Source organism: Pseudoliparis swirei, chromosome 7 (genome assembly GCF_029220125.1).
Source record: "Pseudoliparis swirei isolate HS2019 ecotype Mariana Trench chromosome 7, NWPU_hadal_v1, whole genome shotgun sequence".
NCBI lineage: Eukaryota > Metazoa > Chordata > Actinopteri > Perciformes > Liparidae > Pseudoliparis > Pseudoliparis swirei.
This window is the reverse complement of record NC_079394.1, coordinates 9303865-9326488: the sequence shown is the minus strand read 5'-3', so window position 1 is coordinate 9326488 and position 22624 is coordinate 9303865. Positions and strand designations below refer to the sequence as shown.

The 22624-nt window shown below is 41.4% G+C and overlaps 1 protein-coding gene across 1 annotated transcript; it reads left to right on the top strand.

The window, feature by feature from the left end:
- The first annotated feature begins 3097 nt into the window (after positions 1–3097).
- tango2 (transport and golgi organization 2 homolog (Drosophila)) lies at positions 3098–22525 on the top strand. Its single transcript, XM_056418777.1, has 10 exons — positions 3098–3241; positions 3585–3644; positions 4202–4324; positions 8911–8999; positions 11136–11255; positions 11651–11768; positions 20282–20349; positions 20532–20682; positions 20769–20873; positions 21107–22525. The coding sequence occupies exons 3-10, from the start codon at positions 4269–4271 to the stop codon at positions 21225–21227; spliced, it is 828 nt and encodes a 275-aa protein (XP_056274752.1). The 5' UTR covers positions 3098–3241; positions 3585–3644; positions 4202–4268; the 3' UTR covers positions 21228–22525.
- The last annotated feature ends 99 nt before the right edge of the window (positions 22526–22624 follow it).

Here is a 22624-nt window from a genome sequence, read left to right as displayed (position 1 = left end):
TTATATTCAACCTTTAACATTGTCAAGAGAAGGTATACAAGAATTAGTCCCATGGACGAAAAAACTAAACTGTTTCAAAGAGACGGGCCCAATTACGGCTCAGATGTGCTGCAAAACAACAACAACTTGTGTTCTGTGCTTGCCACAATGTGCAGCGATGTTTGGTTGATTATTGATTGGCTTGCCAACAGGTGATTATGGCAGTAAATTTGAACAACCGAATAAATAATACGGGACGAGACAATGTTGTTATGTTTCATGAGCATACAAGAAAGCGTGTGATTGCTGAAGCAGCAAACAGATGAAATTGATTTTTTTTACATTAGCATTCATGGAAAGTCTTCGAATTCTGCCCAGGTTGCGGAGCATTTTTTATTTTTCAGCCCAGTAACAGGTGGTGTGGAAATTCTCACCATGTCCAGAGACTGCTCTGTGTTTGAGTTGCAAATATGTTGTGTTCCAAATAAGCTACTTCCTGGTTGCAAATGAGCCTAACATGTATTATCTGAGCATAGGGATGACGTGCTGGTATAAAAGCATCTGAGGAGGCCTTGAATATTAGTTATAAACTCATTTATACCTTTAGGCCGAAAATACGCACATAATTAAGCATATTCCAATAGAGGAAGAAGCTATAACATATGCTACTGTAATTGTGGGGGCAGGTAAGTATTCAAACGGTAATAACCAAGTCTAAGATACTGATCCATGCCGACACTCTTAAATTAAAAGTAGACATCGAAACAGAGAAAGCAACAACAAAAAATCAGCATTCTAAAAGCTGTAATTTGGTGTGGTTTAAACATCCAGGGCAGTGTGGCTCCCGCTCTCGCCCTGTGATTCTCATTCTGTCTGGTAACATCTGAAAAGCCTAAATGGCCTAAATTCAGGGGTCCAAAATAGGTTTTTGCAAGAATGATTTCACTTTTTGAATTACAGGTTTATCTAGTGCATATATATATATATATATATATATATATATATATATATATATATATATATATATATGGTGCTATATATTAGTGATGGGTGCAAAAGACGAGGCTGAACCAATCACAGTTGAGAACTTCCCGTTGAGGTTCTGTAAAGGTTCGTTGAGGTTCGTTGTTCTGAAGCTCTCAGTCGATCTGGCGGTTCCTCGCACGTGAAAACAGAAAGCGAACAACACCGAAAGACCAGTCACTGACAGCCAATGACAGCCACTGACAGCCACCCCTTCTCCTAATAAGGTGATAAGAGGAGAGAGCCGGAAGACTCTCCATGGTAACTCACTCACAAACAGGAGGGGCAAAACAATGGAAGGATGACATGATTGACAGCTCGTTGAAGCTCGCGCTCGCTGCCTTTGACCGCATTCATTAGCGATGAAAGCTTTCCACAACACTGCAACACACAGCATATTTTACTTTTTAAAACCAATTTATTTGATATCATAAGCTAGTTATTCAGTTTCTGCCGCCGTATCGCGTTAAAAAAGCACCAACGATTCAACAAAAGCGTGTGAAATATTTTCTAACACACCGGGTCCGTATATCCTAATCAATATCCCTCATACGAGCACCTATACTCACTCGCCCAAGAGGAAGCCGACAGTTTATTAATTTGTTTAAATGTACATTGAAATTCTATTGTTGCTATTATACTACTGTGACACCCTCCTTCTGAGTTGTAGTGGCACCGGCTACAATTCCTTGCACGATAATTATCCCCCACATGGATTCACCTGAGAAAGCCAAGAGCTGTTACATCCTATTGATAAAAGCCTACCTCAGTTTCTTCCGTTCATCCTTGTTGGTGAAAGCGAGGAGACTCTCCGGTGGGACGCGCGGTAGTCCGAGCTTCTGCCGAGCAACGCTGTTCTGCATGCAACGTGTCTGCTGCAGGGACAGTATAGTAGCCCGTGGAAACCCTCGATACCTCAAACTGGAGTTGTCAGGTTGCTGCTCGCGCGTCCTTTCAAGTCACGTGCCACATTCACACCAAAAAAACGAAGAAGCAGATCCTAACTGATTTAAAAGTTACTTCTCGCAACGGTATTCGGAGCGAGTTTCGTTAATTATCACTAATTAGTGACTGCGATGTGGTGTTGTATGAAAGGCAGCGCAGCCTCTACCCCTCTCATCCACAACAGTGCTGGAGACTGTCGGTCACAAGGTGTCTCCGCCCCATCACCATTCGCAGAGTGCTGGAGGACATTTGTGAATTACTTTTTGCTGATTTATCTGTATAACTATTTTATAATTTCCTCTTGTTGTTCATTTAAATGCTTTCATTTGGTAAGTTTAGTCAATGGTATACTTTTTTATGGAAAAATATGATTCTGCTAACTCGCTCTTTAGATGTCACAAAACACAGAATATCAGTTCAGACACTCATATGTCTAGGTTCTTTATTAGCTTTCATTTTAACATGTTCCTTCTTCTATTTCTCTAGATTCGATGCTCCTATTGTTATGTTCACTGGTACTCTGACATTGTTAAGTCAGCACAAATACAAAGAAAACGTCTAGTGAATATGTTTTCAAAGTAAAAGTTATCATAGCCACACAAATACCAGAATATAACATATACAGTACAATATAGTTTTTCTGTGCAAAATGAAATCCGCAAATAGCAGTTATTTTCTTTTTACATGTTAAGATAGTGTATACCATATGTTATGATTTTGAGTAATCATGTATTCATTTGCTGGTGTGTTTTTACTGTATGATCCTTATTAAAGGTGCTATAGTAATTCAGCACGTAGTATTATTTTTCAGACTTGGGACTGAAATCAATGTCCATTTCAGTCAAATGAATTTTTTTTGGAGCATAATTTGTTGAAAGCTTAATCATTGTATCTAATTAAAGTCAACAAAGAAACATATTTGAATTCCAATTTAGCTCTGGTATCAACAAGCCAAGTCTAATGGTTTGAATACGTTTACGAAAGCATGTTTATACTACTCGTTTTTATTTTGAAATAACCGGAAACGTGATTATTCCTTTTTTTCTGTCGGTATGTGGTTGCTTTATTTCTTGTGAACTGACTAATCACAGCTCGATTTAGAGTCGCCTCGTTGGAAGAGCACTCGTTTTATTCATTGACACTGCCGGGGTGGGCGAGATTCAAGCCAACACATAGAGAATGAATCTTCACGCCCGCTGGAGAGGCGACTGGAGACTCAAATCGAGGGGATTCCGTGTGTACACTTCCTTTTAGCGAGTACGACTAGCGACCCTTACGGTGTTGAATGCAGCAGGTAAACAATTAGCTTAGAAGTTAATATGTGTAGTTCTACGTGCATAACTAACGTTACGTAGGCAACGTCAGCGAAAATGTGCATGGTTTCTCCGTCTTTACGTAATCGACTGCACACATGCTAACGTTAGCTCGTTGTGGCTTAAGTTAAGTTGCGCTGAAACGTTCCATAGTTTCAAGTTGCTCGCTCGGTAACGTCACCATTGAATGACATTGTGAATCACGGACGCGGCTGTGTCATGTATAGCAACCTTTGCTGACAGTTAAAAATAGGATAAGGATAATAAACCTTTTATGATCACATGCCTAACACTTACTATTGTGAACATTGGTCATGTGCACAGGAGGACACGCAGCATGCACTCTGGATGGTCCATTTGTTTTCCTACAGCTAATTACACGGTGTAAGTATCGACGTAATCAATAGTATAGTATCTTCACAGGGCTCTCAAGTGTCACGCATTGAGCGTGAGACTCACGCATTTCGGTCTTAAGTCACGCACTCCCGCCACACATCGTATTTCTCACGCTGAAAAAAACTCTTGGCTATTTAATGTTTTAATGTGCCGCAGCGCGCAAACATGAGCTGGCCGCGCTGCCCTCACCGTGGAGGAATCAAGCGCTCCCCTGGAGTTCTGCTGTGAGGAGCCACTTATCAGCCAATCAAAAAAAAGAAATGGGCTACACAATAGCCAATCAGAGAAAAAACCGTATCTGTTGTATCTGGGAATGTCACTCTTGCCTGTCTTCAAAACTTGAGAGCCCTGTCTTCAGTTAATCAGTAAAGTATATTTTAGTGGTTGTCATATAAGGCTGCACATTCTCGCTAAAATTGAAACACACCCAGACCTGTTTTCCAAAACGTTCACAACTGATGTTTAATGTCTACAGTCAGCACACATCCATCTTATACACCAACACTAAAGACTTCTCTGATTTATGTTGTCTTTCTTTTTGTCAGACATGACTCGGATTTGAAGGCAGGCGAGGATTGAGTGAAACTTTGTCATCAATCCCACGATCCATCCATGTGTATAATCTTCTTCAAGTTTGACCCCCGGCCCGCATCCAAAAATGCCTACAGGTGAGCAGTCCGAGCTAGATTCTTACTGTGCTCGACACAAGGTAAGTATGTAAAGTGGCTAATTTGGTCAGTCGTGCTGTCCCAGAAAGAGAATTCCAAAAGAAAGGAGTTGCAAAGAGAATATGGTAGATCATGTTTCCAGACAATCATGAAACATGTGTAAAAAGTCTACTTTAATTGGCACTTAGCTATCGCTATGTTGCAAACGTTCAGGTATCCTTATAAGTGTTAGAGCAAACCAGGAAGCTGCCTCTAAACCTCTAACAGAGGCAGCTGCTAACTGAAGATTTCTCTCGGCTTGAGCAGTTGACAAATGTGTCTTTATATACAATTTCAGTGGGAAAACGCATACATTAGAATCAAAGACGATAAGAACATGTGCACTTTTGGTGTTGGCACTGCAGTGTTTATGTACACCTTTAAAATCCAGAGGTACCCACTAATTGGACCATCTTGATAAACAGTGTTATGAGGCTGTTTTTCAGAAGATACCCAATAAGCTATAATTTTGAGAAGTGAGTATACACAATTCGCATGATATTTATTTTTGGTGCAACTATAAAACAATATTTATAAAAAAAGAGCTGGGTTTGAAATATTCTCTCTGTTTGCATTATATGGCTGCAGTGAAGTTTTATATAGATGCGTTAAAAATATATATATATATGGGGAAAACCCTTTCAGGTGTCGAGTCTTGACATCGCAGCTGTCATACTCGGCAATGCTGCAATAGTCTGTATTTCATCTTGCTCCAGGATTCTCTCGTGCGACACTTCGAGAGGTGCACATACAAACAACAGTATAGTGACAAAGGAGTTAAGAGAGTTTTCTGTTTTATCTATTTTATAGAAATATGGCATCTGCTTTTGGAGGTGTCAATCTTGCTCGTTTTTCTTTTAGTGGATGTCAAATTTTGCATTTGCTTACGCTAAAACTTACAGCTAATATTTGTATCAAATTTGCCATTTTAAAGCACTGACTGAATGTTTTTACAACCTCTGTGTGCCCTAACTGCCTGTTAATGCTTACTTCTTTCAGTGGGCAGCACAGAGCAGTGCACTATATGCTGTCATTGTGAGTTACGGGGTGATGTCAAGTTCAGCACATTATTATCGCACTAAGCTTGAGAGTGCACCCTCTACCTGGCCATCGTCCATCTCTGTCCTTCCCTCTGGGAGTCTGACTCAGGAGGTCAGAGCAGAGGTATGAGCTCTGACTCAGGCCGTAACCTGGGGAAAGGTGAAGCCTACGGTGTCCTGCTGTGGTTACATCAGTGCTATATATAGAGGCTACTATTGCAGAAGTAGTTTTATTTTGCTGCGTTTATGTGTAAATCAAAAGGAATGTTCAGAATACACAGATTAAATTGGGTTTAAGTGCTGCAATAAATAAATAAAAACGTTGTAATATGAAAACGTCAAAAAGTGTTTATCCCCTTCGGAGTGATACTTATGGCAATATGCCAATAACATTGATTATATGTGCAGTTGGTAAGTTTGACCCAAACGCTATCTTAAGAGTACAGTTTGATCCCTGTGGGAGCATGAATATGCTCATTATATATTACAGCAGCCTGTCAATAAGATCTTTGTATTTCTAGCCCTGTGTGCGTCTCAGGATGTCAGTGTCTGGTGGTCATTCCTCCGCGATGGTCCACACTGAAAGATCTCAACAGTTGTTGGACGGATTGCCAGCATTTTTTGATTGAGACTTTCATGGTGATGATCCCGTGACCTTTTCTTCTCGTGCAACCATGAGGCTGAGATGTCTGGTTTCGCACTAACGCTTCCTGCCGGCGACTAGATGGATATCCTTGATCTTGGTGACTCCCTGATCTTCCCCGTGGCAGTTGTTTTCTCATCTCGTGAATCATTTCAGATATCAACAACATGAAGAAAAAGTCACATAGCCACCAAAAACAGTTTTGAAACACGAAAATCCTTAAATACAGAACTCCACACAAACCTAAAGTGGCTGCTACCGAGCCCCCAAATCACCGAGTTGGGTATTCATGAAGCGCTTCGATACCTCGCCGCTTCTCCCCGTCCCTCCAACACGATGCAGCTGGCTGACTGTGATCAGAGCGGCTCGCACGTGATTTCCCCCTCAGGATCCGATAGCAGATGCTCTTCTTGGTGTCGCATCATTAGTGTGAGCTTTGTGTTGTGGAACAGTTGTGGCTCACACAGTGCCATGGGAACAGGTTGTCATTACCACTCAATGCTCAGAGGTCGACCTTGTTCGGCTTTTTGGGGTTATCTGTTTGTTCTTAACAAGATACAAACTCCCATACAAGATTATTAGCGAGTGGGGGAGGGGGGGGGGGGTGACATTGTAGGCTTAGAAGGAACATACAGCTATTACAGAGGTCAATAGATTTCATTTGCTTTTCCTTCCTTTCTTTGGCCTGTGCAGCTTGCCCAAAGGCTGTATGAGTGCTCCTCTGCAGGGTTTAAATCCACAGCTCAATGATCTCAACTCAAGTTCTATAAATGTGCAACAATTAGTATAAATGACTAAGCTGCATATATATATATGTGTATATATGTGTGTGTGTTGGTGCTGTGCAGGCTCACGCAGCAGCAAACACACACGTCCATGAGTCTCTGCTAAAATGCTAATTTGTGTTTACAAAGGTCACACGGTGATAAGTCATCTTCTCCTCTGAGCAACATAATCATTTCCTGTTTCATTATTACTGTATGGGTGAAATGAGCTGGATGAGGGCTCGTGTGTATGTGTGTGTGTGTTGCTTTGTGTACGTCGTGCCCGGCTGGTAGAGAATCTAATGGCCGGCGTTGCATGAGACACACGGGTCACATTGCAGTTTGTAGTCGTTAATGGCCATGAACATAATGGCACCATTACTCACCGGCAGGCTGATTAATAATGCAGGGCGAGATGTAGTACAGCCTGCGTCTGACACCGGTCCAACTGTTCATTTGTGATAGTCACAGTAAATGTTAGCGTTGTAGCCTTGCTTATGCAATACAAACTGATAAAACACCTGGTTGGCTTAGCGACGCAGGGCAGTCTCGTGGTGAGACGAGACGCTTTATCTCGATCCGTCGAGATACATCAATACATTTTCCACTTTTACGTCAATCTTCAGTCGGACGAATAACTCAAAGAGCCTCAGTTGTCGTCACTTAAATATATGTTTATTACAAAAGAAAATGTCACAGGATATCTTGGTCCGGCTTGCATGGAGGCAGATAAACCAACGCGTTGGTTACATTGCACGTCCCCCGTCATGCAGAGGCTTGTGTCGACACAACGCCAGGGAGGGGACCTCACAATGGTTCACCCCAGCATCAGAAATACACCAGGGCAAAGGGCAAAACTGCCCCTAAAGAAATATGATGGTGCCCCTCATATCAATAGGAGAGGGGCAAAAGATGCCCCCATAATTTCCTCTAATAATTCTGATAATTTAATCGCGTTTGTTTTTGTTCTTTTTTGTGTGTCCTATCTGTATTGCCTGTACAAGGTGGGTACACAAAACAATAATCAAATTGAATTTTTAATTATGAAAAAACAAAGAAATAAGTTATAAATTGTTAATAGTTGTTAAAAAAAATCTAATAACAATAAATAACCACAAATTAAAAAGAATAAATCCGAATATGATCGTCTAGTTTATGTTTTCGCTTGTTTTTTTGTTAAAATAATCCAAGAAATTAGAATTTCTCCAATACTGTGAGCCTAAATAAGTATATTTATTATGTTTGAACAAAGGTTAAATGTTATTTCACAAGTTTCAAAAAGTGCCCCCAATTTTTCAGTCATTGGGGGCAAAAACTGCCCCCTAAAAAATATGTAAATGTCCTACCCTGGTTCCCCCTGGATCAGGACCTCCTCAGTCTCACACTTCTCTGGATACCCAGAGCCTCCTCACAGACAAAATGCAAAGTGTGGGGGACACTGAACAAATGATACATTTCTTCATATTTAATATCCATTTTCCACGACAATGAGTTTAACTGTGTAGAATGTGAATACTTAATTGATATCTCATAACATCAGTGTTGATATATCTGTTATTTACAATGCACTGAAAAGGAAATAAAAAGCAAAGCTGCTGTGTTGCACTGACACAGCTCGGACACTTTGATCCCAAGTTGCGTTTCTCTTTATTTTCTGTCTATAAAGACACGTTGTCTGTTGCTTTTATATTGGCATGTCCTTCAGCGGTCCCCTACCCTTTGATCCTCTCTTCTTTGGTAATCATCAAAAAACCTCCTCCTCCCTGTAACCTTGGCCTTTTGTGTCCCCCGCATCATCCTCCATCAAATTGCAATATAACTGTACTGCAACATCTGAGGCCTTTATGAAGGCAGAGAGTGACTTTGATTATTATTATAGCAAATCTGTTCCACTAAATCCTGCAAATCTGTCGTGATATGGTCCGTCTACAAACTCATTAGCCATAAGGATGGAGTCTGTTGGTGGATCTGCTCATGAGACCCACGAGTGCCTTCTTTAAGACCTCATTGGATCACGGCGAGAGCGAATAAAACAAGACTCCCTGAATAACACACAAATAACAGAACAACTTCTAAACCCCTCTCGCTCCCTCTCTCCAGGCTAATTTTGGCTGCAAACCGAGATGAGTTCTACAGCAGGCCGTCCAAAGTTGCAGACTTCTGGGGGAGCAACACCGAGCTCCTCAGCGGTAAGTCGGTACATGTGAGCACTGCATACACATCTTCCTGCTGGGCGTAAACCTAAAGCAAGTTATACCAGTTTGTTGTGTTTTGAAGCGCATGCTTCGTCTTTATGTTACAATTCATACACCGTACACACGGCCACGGGGAGCAATCGGGGGGTTAAGTGTCTTGCTCAAGGACACATCGCCCATGGCTAGCGGATGCGGGGATTGAACCACTGCTCCTCGAATTGAAAGACTGACCCACAGCGTCTCTCTATCTTTCTGGCTTTTATTTGACCAGATAAGTCCCCGAGGTTGGAAGGCTCTTTAGCAAAGAAGATGTGGCCAAAACGGTAAAACAATGCAAACAAAAACGATACAAAATCCGGCAACGGATAATATATTTAAACAATGAAGAAGAATTTCTGTTAAATCAAAACCAATGGAATATGGGTTCGACTTTTAGAATATCTCTGTTGGCTCTGAGACAATGCAGCAGATGTTGGCTATTTAGTCGTGTTTGAATACAGTTTTATACAAAGCTAAATGGCTTTCAATAATTAAGGAGAAATCTGTCTCGTCCATCTCAGAATCCAATTCTCATCCCCTCCGTCACTGGATATCCCCACCCGCAGTAAACTATATTCAATTGACTGATGTCCAATACACATTATGGCCAAGCAGAGGAAATCAATCATCTTTTTTCTTTTTTTTTCTGCCAAAGGAGGAAATGCCCGCCCCTTTGTTATTAGTCTCCTTCTCCCCTCTGTAATAGAGGGGTCAGGACTCCAGTCGTGGGCTCTTAATTGATGGCCGCTTTTATCCCATGTGACAGGAATAAATGTCTCTGCCTTTTCTGCAGGGCTGGGGGGGGGGGGGGGGGGGGGTGGGCAGGCCGGGGACTGAAGGAGACTTAGCATGACGAGAAGGGAAGTGAGCTATCGCTCCCAGTGGGATCCGGCTCGCGTTCCATCCACTCCCAGAGGAGCGAGACCATATGGCTCTCTCGGTCACTGTCGGTGTAAGTGGACTCGTCTTTATTGATCTCCGGGAAGTGTACTGCACACGCCATGTCATTTGAAGAAGAGGAATGTGAAAAGAAAACAGCAGATGTATTGATAGACTGATTTTATTTAATTACTGCCAAAGCTACAACGGAGTGTTCCATCAGACGCATGCAGGCGAGTTCAGTACGTCGTCTCACTGTCTTTGTGAGGACATTTTGCTGCTTGCCGATTGAGGCGTCGCCTTCCCACGGACGTTCCCCATTGTCATAAGACACCTTTTAGATTACATTGTTATTCATTTGGACATATGTGCTTGCCTGTTAACACATTTAATATTTTCACATGATCTGCTGTGTTGTGAACCGATTGGAGCGCTATCAATTTAACTTCTTCAGAGAGAGTTACCCGTGTTGAACAGGGTCAAAACAATGTGTAACATCTGCAGAAACATAGGAGAGGATACTAAGGGTATTGATTGTGAGAATTGATCCAGTCTGTGGAGAAAGCCTTTTTATTTATCCCAATTACAGTTAATCTTTTTTGTCATTTGAAATATTGTGATAGTCGTTATTTCAAGATGTACTTGTACTGCTAATGGCTTATTGAATGACTACTAAAAGCACGCAGTATGTTTTTTATTTTTTATACTTGATATTTTATTTAGGTATTTTTACAGAGATACAACCTTCAAAAGTAAGAATGCATAATAATAATAATAAAACATAAAAGTAAAGTAAAAATTAACCATGCATCTGGCCAAGAAGGGCCATAAAAAAACACATAAATAAAAATGTTAAAGCAGGAAAATAATTATAAATAAGGAAGCAAAAAAAATCAAAACAACCATGCAACACTTCACCAACGTTGTCAGTCAATCCTAAATTTGGTCCAACAAACAGATTTCTAGTACAAAATCTATTCAAAGAGTTCTATTCACAGGGTATCTTTTAACTTATTTTCAAACTTATATATATGGGTTGCATCTTGGTGAAACATAGTGCTTTTCTTTTTAAGAGATACTGAGCCTCTGGCACTAACAAAGTCCCAAATCCTGTGAGGTTAGGGAGGGCGTGACGCAGTATGTTTTACATCCAGATGAAGATGAACCTTGGAGCTGCTTTAATAAACATTCTACTGCGTTGGCGTTTACCAGGCCTGGACCTTGAAAGTGGAAGGGAAGGAGGGTCATGGCTGGGGATCAGCAAGCGGGGCCACCTGGCTGCAATCACCAACTACATGGAAGCGCGGCTCAACACTGATGCACAAGGACGAGGTGAGCCAACAAATATGTCGACTCATCAAATGCCTCGTGTCACATGAGACATCCAGAGTCTCCAGAGTCTCTTGTGAAGTATCTTGCACAGTGTTTACACTTTGTAGCTATTTGTTTTTGTTAGGTTACTGTTTCTAATACATTTTTAGTCTTCTAATGCAAATATTTGTAATACGTTGGTACTGTATGTTTATTTGTCGTCCACAGTTAAAAGAACAGCATTTTGGCTACTTTCTAAAAAATCTGGTGAAATAATTTGTGCTGCAAGTTTGAGATATTTGTCTTTTATATTATTTATATGTACATGTTGTATATGTATTTATTATTAACAACTAGGCTGGTTTCATGAGTGCATAATTTAAGAACTATCTATTTGTACTCTTGTTGCTCTGCAGGATTTCTAGTGTCTAACTACCTTATGGACAAGGATCTGAACAGCTACTCGTACCTAAAGAAGGTGTCAGCAGAAAGCCACTTGTACAACGGCTTCAACCTCCTCACGGCAGAGTTCAAGTGAGTGCAAGGGGGGGTGAAACCCCTCTGAGTGTCTGGTCCAACAACTGATACGGCTGAGTCAAAGATGTTTACATCATGATAATCGTTAGTATTTAGGGTCGGTTGCAAAATGACACATTTGTCTTCAAGAAAGCGGCAAATACGCTCAACATTATTCATTTTGCAAGTTAAAATGTATTCCAGAGGTAGACCAAATATGAGTTGTGGCCACGTAATACTCATACCTGCAAACTTGTCACCTTTTGGCGAAATTCGCCATTTTGAAATCAAAATAGGTCATCCACGTGGATAGTGTAGATCCGAAGAGGTTTTGTTTTGGGGCGGGGGGGGGGGGGGGGGAGGGGTAGATTGGACGGCCGGCGTTTATGAGATTGGAGTGAGACACGGAGAACATGCGATGTGGTGATCTTCGCAATAAAACATCTTTGATGGGACACGTCGAAGGAACAGGCTCCTGGAACAGAATCATGGAACAGAATCATGGAACAGAATCATGGAACAGACTCATGGAACAGAATCATGGAACAGAATCATGGAACAGACTCATGGAACAGAATCATGGAACAGACTCATGGAACAGAATCATGGAACAGACTCATGGAACAGACTCATGGAATAGAATCATGGAACAGAATCATGCAACAGACTCATGGAACAGACTCATGGAACAGACTCATGGAACAGAATCATGGAACAGACTCATGGAACAGGCTCATGGAACAGACTCATGGAACAGGCTCATGGAACAGAATCATGGAACAGAATCATGGAACAGAATCATGGAACAGACTCATGGAACAGGCTCATGGAACAGAATCATGGAACAGACTCATGGAACAGAATCATGGAACAGACTCATGGAACAGACTCATGGAACAGGCTCATGGAACAGACTCATGGAACAGAATCATGGAACAGACTCATGGAACAGGCTCATGGAACAGAATCATGGAACAGAATCATGGAACAGACTCATGGAACAGGCTCATGGAACAGAATCATGGAACAGGCTCATGGAACAGAATCATGGAACAGACTCATGGAACAGACTCATGGAACAGGCTCATGGAACAGACTCATGGAACAGACTCATGGAACAGAATCATGGAACAGGCTCATGGAACAGACTCATGGAACAGACTCATGGAACAGACTCATGGAACAGGCTCATGGAACAGACTCATGGAACAGACTCATGGAACAGGCTCATGGAACAGAATCATGGAACAGACTCATGGAACAGAATCATGGAACAGAATCATGGAACAGGCTCAAAGCTCAGCAGAGCACACAAGTAATTTTTAAAAAAGGAAGTTGGTTCATGAATGACTTTAACCATATTATATATAATGATAATGTAAAGTTGTTATTACTATTATTAGGGCCTGATCACTGAATTATTCAGAGGACATTTTTTCGATTTTTTTTTATTATTATTTAGATTTGCGGTCAGAACAATCAAAAGACCGTAGTTAGAAAAGCTTTGAGGTGTCATCAAACAATTGTGGATGTGGAGACAAAAAGAAAAAAGTTACCTGCCCCCCCCCCCCCCCTGGTTGTCACCTTTTTCACCCCTCATGAGTTTGCAGGTATGAATACTGTCAGATGATTGTCATCAAATAAATATAAGTTCTGGTTTACAACCTGTTTGTAACTCGGTTCCTCTGTTCTGGCCTCACTGGAATAAACTGGAAAGGCTGCTTCATCTCTTGCCTGCTTAACAGGCAGAGCTGTCTCAGCTGCTGAGCTGTGAAAGAGCCAGCATTACAGTTCCAAAGGACAAACTGTTCATATTTCAGGCTTTCAGAAAAAGAAAATCTAGACGGTATTAAAAGTAATGAGGGCTTTTTTCTTCTCCTTCTGTCTCACCAGCCTAGCCTTGACTGAATTTGGTGATCTGATAAAGGGGAGAAAATCAAAGCGGGATTAGTGCACACCAAGATAGTTGCCATGGCGGAGGCCCCTGTAGACTATTGGCATGGAAACATGTCTCCGCTTCTGCCAGCAAGAGGTTGAAGGTTCAGCTCAGGGTTCAACACACGCCCCGAGCTAACCCCTGGCGGGGGAGGGAAGAGGAAAAAAACATCCGGGTTTCCACAGGACTTTGGTCTCATGATCCGTGTGTCCTAGTAACTTGGCCTCAAGGGGGATTTACTTATGCTTGTCCAGCCCTTCTTCCACATTTTTAGTATTCGTTTTAGTTTGGACAGAATACATTAGTTTTCTGTTGTAAGAGATGCAGAATCAAAACTATGATGTCAGCTAGTCATTGCTGCCGAGCTCCAATATGATTCAATTTATTAAAACAATTTGTCCCGGATTTCAGAAAAATTGGAAGTGACAATCGTCACTGGCAGATTGTAAATAGTTAAGCTAATGTCAGCGCTGTTGGTTGGATGAAATGTCTCTCTGGCTGACTTGTGAGATGAGAACCATGATATCTAAGACATGGACTTGCTGGTTTACCACCCTCCAAACTCTTAAAATGTTGAGTGTCTCTCGTAATACAGCCCCACGTGTATAATATACATGCTATATTGGTCCTGTCGGCACTGTTGCTGTTGTATGCACTTCTAGCGCGTGTTGAGCACCTTATGAAGGGAATGGATCCATTTCAGGTCGAGAAACTTAAACAACACAAAATAGTCGCAATTTGCAGCTTCAGTATTACCTTTTTTTCCTCCTTTTAAAATAAGACTAAAAAGCAATTGGATAGCTTTTTTTTCTCTTTCTTTGATAGGCTAAAGCCATCAAGGTATGCAAATGTCCTTGTTAAGACCGGGAGCCGTAGTTACGCCTGCACTGCCCCAGTGGCATTCCTCTGAAATGAAAGAATGAGGTGCTACCCCACGCTCATGACACACAAGTGAACCCAGTGAGTTTATGTTGTCATAATAATGCCTTATGTCTCCCGCTTTGCCTGTGTTGTCATCGAGGGCGGACATCCCTGACCAGAGCCTCGTGCTGTGGACGCACCGTGTCTGTTTCCCTCCTCAAACACTCATCTGAAGGGAGCTGCTTCCTCTGCAGATAGAGACGACACTGGAACAGAAAGCTTAAGACGCACCATTATTCACCAGCCCTTTGGTTTTCCACTGTGGTGTGCCAGCAACTCGGATGAAAGTACGGCGTCAATCACAACATCTCGCGGTACATAGAGTAGCACTATTTTACAATTTAGAGGCTTTCTCATTCATCTGGAACCAGCACATGGTTTATGACGTGGTGGCAGTGACCTGATGCTCCCACCAGTTATAAGGTGTGTGTGTGTGTCAGCCAGAGAGGCATTGACATATTGTAGTCTGGCCATGATTTATGTATTTGTCCTTCTTAATTGTGATGCTTGTTAAACCATGATATCCTTGATTCATAATCTATAGCCCTTTGGGGTCGAGTTGTACATCCTAACCTTCCCTCTGTGGAGCTACATGTGTTCATATTTAGATTGAGGATTTTCTCTGCTTGATGCTCTCAAGGCTGCATATCCAATCTTCCCTCTGGCTTTTTGATACATTTGTCACTCACTTTAAATTCATTGCCAAGATATTATAAATAGCATTGAATATCTCTGTGTTGTAAGTCTTGGTGGAAACTTGGATGAACTGAAGACAAACAATGGAGCATCAGATGCACACATTTCGCACTTCCAATATTTTAGCACTAGATGCTCACAGTAAACGGCTCAAATATCCTTCCTTGTTTATAGGGAATCCAGATGTCCAATAAGGGCCACAAAATATGGACACATTTTTAATTCTGGCCTTGTGATATTTTTCATCAGGACCAGATCTGAATCAGATTATCTTGTCTTGCATAAAGTCAGCCTACATAGGATCAGACACACATTTCTAGGTCATGTGTGATAAGATTTCGTTACCAACGTTATATAATAATATTATGGTATTGTATTTATCAAGTCTGCTGTCGAAATAGGATACCACATGGAAATATCAGTATAATTTAGTTTATAATTGCAACTTTGTATCTGGGCTCAGCAAGGATCATCAAACATATTTAAATTATTCCTGAGGGGAATGTGAATATCAATACCAAATTTCATGGCAATCCATCCAATAGTTATTGACCTATTTTACGTCTAACTACACATGTCAGTGTTGTGATGATGCCAAAGGAGAAGTCAGGGAATCTCCAAAGACATCCATCCTCTCGGCTCTATGGATATCTGAACCTCATGTTATGAGAACTCATCCACCAGCTTTTGAGAGAGTTCACTCGGCGGTGGACGGACCGACAGACTAACATAGCAAGTGTGGCTCGAAATGCACCAAACAGCATTTACATGCCTTTAATCTCTGCATGTGTGGGTGCACACGCACAGATGTGTGTTTGGATATGGGAGTACATGCTGCCGTTACCCAGGAGCCCCCACCAACATGCCCATCTACATTCTGAACTGATGATGTCCAAAACTCATCCAACCATCTCCAGGCAACTACACACCACAGCTGGCGATGGGGAAACTGCTCCGAAGCCTCAGTATAGAGGACTCTTCATTAGGTCGTTTCCCAGCCAGCATACTGATTACCTCTCTTACCGAGGTCTAAAAAAATCGGCTTTCCACTCTTCCCCCCTCGTTCTCTCTCTCTGCCCAGTGGCTGTTCCCTCATCTCAGCCCAAATCTACCCACAGCACACCTGATGTGACTTTCTATAATCCAAACTGCTTCAAATAGCAGAAATACAGTCATCACCCTGCAAATCCTCCATTTGCTGCCACCACCATCAATTAGATGCATGTCACGGGCAAAGTGTGTAAACATGAACATAAACACCAGGCCTTCCAGCTATTGATGAGTTTAGTGCCACAGCATGCATGACAATAGATTAAGCACTTTACAGATTCTTCAGTTTTCTTTACGGTTCCAGTGCCTCCTGGTTCCCACTGAGCAGCTCCTGTGTACATGCGTGTGTGAGGGGTGACGACTGTCACCAGAGTCAACATTGACCGTCGTTACTGTGTTCACAGTAACCATAGGAACACAGGAAAAGCAGCTGTTTATTCAGACTGCTCAGCTGGGTTTGGGTCAAACTTGGAAACAATATTAAGGTCTTTGATGTGTTTTCAGAGAGTATGTAATGTCAATTTACAGCTTTGAGGATTCTCCCTCAGCTGCCTGGACACACGCTAGAGGGCGATTATAAAGTAGTGGGTGGTGAATGTTCTGTCTATCAATGCATCAATTAATTGTCGAATTGTGTCCGCTCCGAACATCCAATATTAAATCATTGTTAATTTGTTTTATGGCAAACATGTTGATGTACTGAAGAGATCAGTCTTTTAAAGCTCATAAAGATTGAGCTTCGACCTCAGCCTCATATTCTGCTCCTGTCTTGCCAGTTCTTGACGGGGAACCCTTGTTGAAACAGTGTTGCGCCACACTTCAGATTGACTGATGCCACTGGTATGGCTGTCATAAAATTGACATAAAAAATTAATTCCGCTGCTGGTTCAAAGGAGTTGGTCATAACTTATTATTCACTCTCGTGTACCCAAGCCTTCACACAGGCCCTTGATGTCAGACATATTTTACACGCTGAATACATTCCCTCTAACTGAGGACTTTGCTTAGAGATCTAACACCATAACTAAATGATTTTATGCACTAATTTGTATTTTGAAGTGTTTGTTTTCCCCAGTTGTTCCTTTTAGGATGAATTTAAATGCTGCAATTAATGATGCTGTTGGATATTTTATAGGGCTGTCAATCGATTAAAAAAAATTAACTAATCGCACATTTTGAAATTCATTAATCGCGATTAAAAGTTGTTTTTCTTCTTTTTAAAGACAAAACTTCACACAGAGCTGTGTTTTCAAAGAGGCTCCTACCTATAAAGTGCCAGTGAGGTATTTAATATTGTGGATGATGAATTGTTTCTTCAGTGAAACATCCAGATTAGTAAAAAAAAGAAGTATATAGAGACCCCATTGGTCCTGTCATCTTTAACACTGAACAGGCGTTTGCATATGACACATCCCCACGTGTTCTACATCAAACATTCCAGAACAATCTCAGCTCTATACAATGAGGCACATTGTCCTCGCGCCGTGTTCGCTGGCTTCTGACTGACAGGTTGCTAATGAGCCTCACCTGTGAGGTGGGAGGTCCTTGTGATTTACTGAGTGTTCATTGGTAGGGATGAGAATTGATAAGATTTTATATTCGATATATCGATTCCTCTCGATTATTCGATTCGATTTCGATTTATTCTCTCTCTCTCTTTTTGGCTTTGGGAAAAAAAAGAGCACAAACGGGTTTATTCACATTAATTTTCTTTCATTTACTTTTTTAAATATTGAACTTAAAATAAAACTTACATAACTTAAATAAAATGTATTCTGTTTAATTTAAACATGTTCTGAAACTAGCAGTGGCAATACAAGTGTGCACCATCAATTGTATGGATCATCAAGGGAGGATACGATCTCTCAGGACTTATTGTGTCTCCAGCCGGAGAACACTCTCAGATGGGCTGGAGGATGCCTGAACACAAAGATATGAGGAGGTGTACAAGGCGTGCTGTGTAGCCTGTGAGAGACAAACTACCAGCCTCTGAACGGTCTGACTCTGAACCTCATGAAACAAACACAAAAAAAAAATCGCTCGCTTGAGCTGACATAAAGCCAGCCATTAGGGAGAGGCAAAACCGACCTCTGCCTCAATGTAGGGTGACAATGGAAGATTCTGCTAAGCTAGCTAAGTAGCTATATGCTAAATTTAATAATGGATTAAAATCGCTCTCAGTTTAATAATGGTTTACACGATAATAAAACGTTTTTGCTGATAACTACGCCCTCCATAATAAATACCGTTCACGATCAAACATTTCTCAAAACTGGACTTTCAATCCAGCGTGAAGTGATCTATGGAGACCAATGCCCAGCTCTCAAATGTGCTTCAAACGAAGGGACAGAATAACTTGATCGACTCCACACAATAAAGGCAAATGGCTTCACACAGTGAGTGGTTGTGATCACTTTGGAGGTTTACCTTGGACAGAAAGAGATGAAGCGCCGACGTTAGCTGAGCTGCTGCATCGAACACATGACATTCCTGTCATTAAATTTCACGCTGTGTTCAAATGCTTATTCATATTAGTTGTATCCTCCCTTGAATATTTTTTTTTTTGACACACGTTAAGCGAAGTAGTTGTTTTTTTTTCGGTGAGAAGAGAGCCAAACTTTTAGCTTCTTCTCGCTGCCATGTTTGCTGCAGTCTGAAGAAACTAAAAAGTAAGTTGCGCAACGCGCCACAGAGGACCCGTTAGAAGAAAAAGAGATTTTGGGCTCCGATCCCAAACAATCGGTTCACTGGGAACCGGTTCTAAAACAGAACCGGTTCTCGATGCCCATCCCTATTCATTGGTTGTTTTTTTCGCAAAATGTTGACAGACAAACGGATTGACCAATCACAGTGAAGGTTTCGTGTGACGAGATCTTTCCGCGCCGCGTCACCCGACACGTCGCCCCTCCGTTCCTCAGAGGGGGAGACGGGAGGAAGGAGCGGAGGAGGAAACCCGACTGATTCATCCACGAGTTAAAACTGATTTCTGCTCCTTATTTTTGCGGAGAAATAATTGTTTTAAAAACGGAAACAGTGTCAAACCGCACTGCCGCGGTTTGAAATTCAGGGGAGTGAAAAAACTTCAACGAACACCGGAAGTAAACAAAGTTGCGTTAAAATATTTTAGTGCGTTAACGCGGCCAAATTAATCGCATAGATTAACGCGTTAACGCTGACAGCCCTCGTATTTTCCCATTTGAATTGCCTCTACAAATGAAACTGGCTTGTTAATTCCTATTTTCCAAGACTGCAAAGTAAATTGCAGGTGCACTGTTCATATTCTTTCTCACCCTGAGCACCCCATTCACAGGATTCCCTATTCCAGAGTACTTCTCTGAACATCGTCGTCGTTGTAAATGAAAAAGATTAGAGCACAAGCCGGCATACCAGGATGGACACTGTTTTATTAAAAGATTATAGAACAACGAGAAGGAGCGAACCACGTGTTTTGCATGTTGGTTCTTCAAGCTTTGTGCTTGCTTTCCATCAGGTGTGCCTTTTAAATAATCAGGTGCAGATTAACGGAGAATCCAACAGGTTCACAATACCCAATAAAATAATACAAAAAATAATGGGCAATAGCAACTCTAATTCTACCACACACAATTAGATAAAACAATTATAGTTGCATAAGATAGTGAGATGCAAAAGGGGATGAGTAGATCCAGAATGCATATTTTTCTATAGGACACCATGAATATAAACTACATTAATATCCCCATAATAAGATGCATCCCAAAAGCTAGAGAAAACTGAAAAGATATAAATATATTAGAAGATGCAAAATAGATATATTTTCTGTATTTGTGTTTATTTCAAGAGCAGAGAAGCATTGTGACTCTGACAAAGCCTCCATAATTGTACAAGAACCACTTTATTAATCCCTAAATGCAATCTGTAATTTTCCATCCTACTGTGTCCCGTGTAGAGCCAAACAAGACATAATGTGTTACTATGGAAACAGAGGCAGCCCTGAACCCATCCATCTAAAACAAGGTTTGTTTTCTTTCCTTTTTTTTTTTACTATGGTTGCTGTAGAAACTGTCCTTTCCTCTCGGCCGATGGCCCATTCATGTTTCCATGTTGATATCAGATTGTCTGTTTATTAATTTCCTGCCACAGGGTCTCCAGCAGAGCTCAATAGTGTATGTCTGTGTCCTTCAAATGACCCTCGGCAGGAATCTACGGCTTGAGTAATTCGCTGCTGGACACTCCATGGAGGAAAGTGCTGCAAGGAAAAAGTCACTTCACCAGCGTCGTCAGTGACCAGTCCCTGTCCCGCGATGGACTGATGCAAGAGCTGCTCAACGTCCTCTGCAATGAGGAACTGTGAGTGCTGAACACCCACTGAGACAGTTTTTTTATTAATTTAAGTTTAGCTTCTCAAAGAAGTGTCTTGTGGGTTTGTTTCACAGAAACACGCCTGATCCAGTTCTGGAGGGCCAGAATAACGGTTACAGCAAGCCCGAGATCGAGGCTCAGTCCGCAGTGTTTGTTCGCTACGCTCATTATGGCACAAGGTCAGTGTGTTCCACTTCCTCTTAATCTCTCCGCTCTCCCCCCTGGTTGCCTTTACCCGAGGTCACTGACGGTGTGTGAACATCCCCAGTGTAACAATCAGCCTGTCTGTGCTGGGATGCCACTGTGGACTAAGGGGATACAGAGGCTGTGGCCAATAGGTCAAAGGTCACCTGCTTTTCCATTGTTAATGTGAAATGTATTTGTTTGTTTGCTTGTGTCCCGGCTCATTTAGGGCCAACACAATTATCCTGATCGACGCAGAGGGTACCGTGACCTTCACCGAGCGCACCATGCTCAACTGTGACACAAGCAAATGGAGGACCAGCTCTTTCCAGTTCAAACTGCAGGAGTGAAGAAACGATGAAGGAGACCCACTCTGTGCCTTTCTTCAGCTCGTTGACTCTTGCTGCTTCCTTAACATTAGCGATATGTATTTCTTACTTTGTATTGAAGTTCAAATGCATCTTTTGAAAATGTCTGCTAATTTAAGATTGCCAAAGAAAAGTACACATTTTCTAAAGGACCATTTTTTTTAGCTACACACAAAACAGCAGGCTTGGGTTTCTTCCAAAAGTCTGATGCGTGACAAATTGCTGGTAACCTGCTTTGAAATGCAATCCATACCATCATGCACAAGATTATTTATTATTAAATATGCACTTAATGCACAATTTCTGGACTACAATTTGACATTATTTTCTGTTTTACACATTAGAAAATAATTGGGTCATCACTGTATTCATATAGAATGTATCATCTTATTTAAATGTACAGTAATTGACATAGATTAGAGTTATGACTACTTTTTCAATGTTGGTTTATGTCAGTGGTTCTAAAACTGTGGTACTACAGGTGGGGTGCCGGTGGAAATGCAGAAAGACCTTTTATTGAAAGATTCACATATTACAAAAGTTAAAAGTACACAAACATAGAACTAAGTCATTTATAAATATACTGCGAAATGCCTGTACTTTCGTGTAAATGTTTACTAATGCCAAACACATGCGCGACAGCCAAAATTCTTGGCGGTCGAATAGTCCTTTTTGGTTCGGAAGGTTCCTCACGGTGCGAAATACACCAGACGTATCTAAGTGGCCGCCATGATAAGTGCTGGTCGATTTCTGTAACCGGAAGGAAGGAAAGGAGCTTGAATGCTTCCTTATTTAGCTCCTTTAGCATAGGAAACACTGGTCCTTACTTTATGAAAGGAAAGGAGATGATGCTGCCCCACAATACTTTGCGGCAACAACATTTGAAGTGCCAGTCGGCCGTCCATGAGAACAAACAATCGTGGCCGACAAACAGATCATGTAAATAAGGTGTTTCATGAATTATTGTCTGTATATTCTTATGATCAGATTGTAACCTGCATAAAAATCATTACGAGTAATATGAGACACTGTTAGTGGGAGATTGTATTTAATTCAGCATCTTTGAAATTGAACAATGACTTTTTAGTCTGCATATCTGACCTCCAGGTCATAAATGGAAAACAACAATATGATCACCATGTGTCCAATTTTAGTTTAGCGTTGAACTCTGACAATCCCTTGGTTTCAGCAAATGTTTCAGACAATGGATCTCTAATCACTTCCATGGTGAAAGAAAAAGAAGAGCATTTTGCAGCTAATATAAAAACCCTCTCACTTGGCTTTCTGCTCATTAATTATTGACATAATCACACTGTACAGAACCCTTTAACTTCACATGTCCATGCACCCGTTATGGGATTTCGGCATTTAATCTATAT

What these genes read in the sequence shown, in the direction of transcription:
- tango2 (XM_056418777.1), top strand. Translation starts at nt 4,269, where the DNA reads ATGTGTATAATCTTCTTCAAGTTTGACCCCCGGCCCGCATCCAAAAAT. An exon ending in CAACACCGAGCTCCTCAGCG is followed by an intron (nt 9,000 to 11,135) that starts GTAAGTCGGTAC and finishes GGCGTTTACCAG; the next exon opens with GCCTGGACCTTGAAAGTGGA. An exon ending in CACTGATGCACAAGGACGAG is followed by an intron (nt 11,256 to 11,650) that starts GTGAGCCAACAA and finishes GTTGCTCTGCAG; the next exon opens with GATTTCTAGTGTCTAACTAC.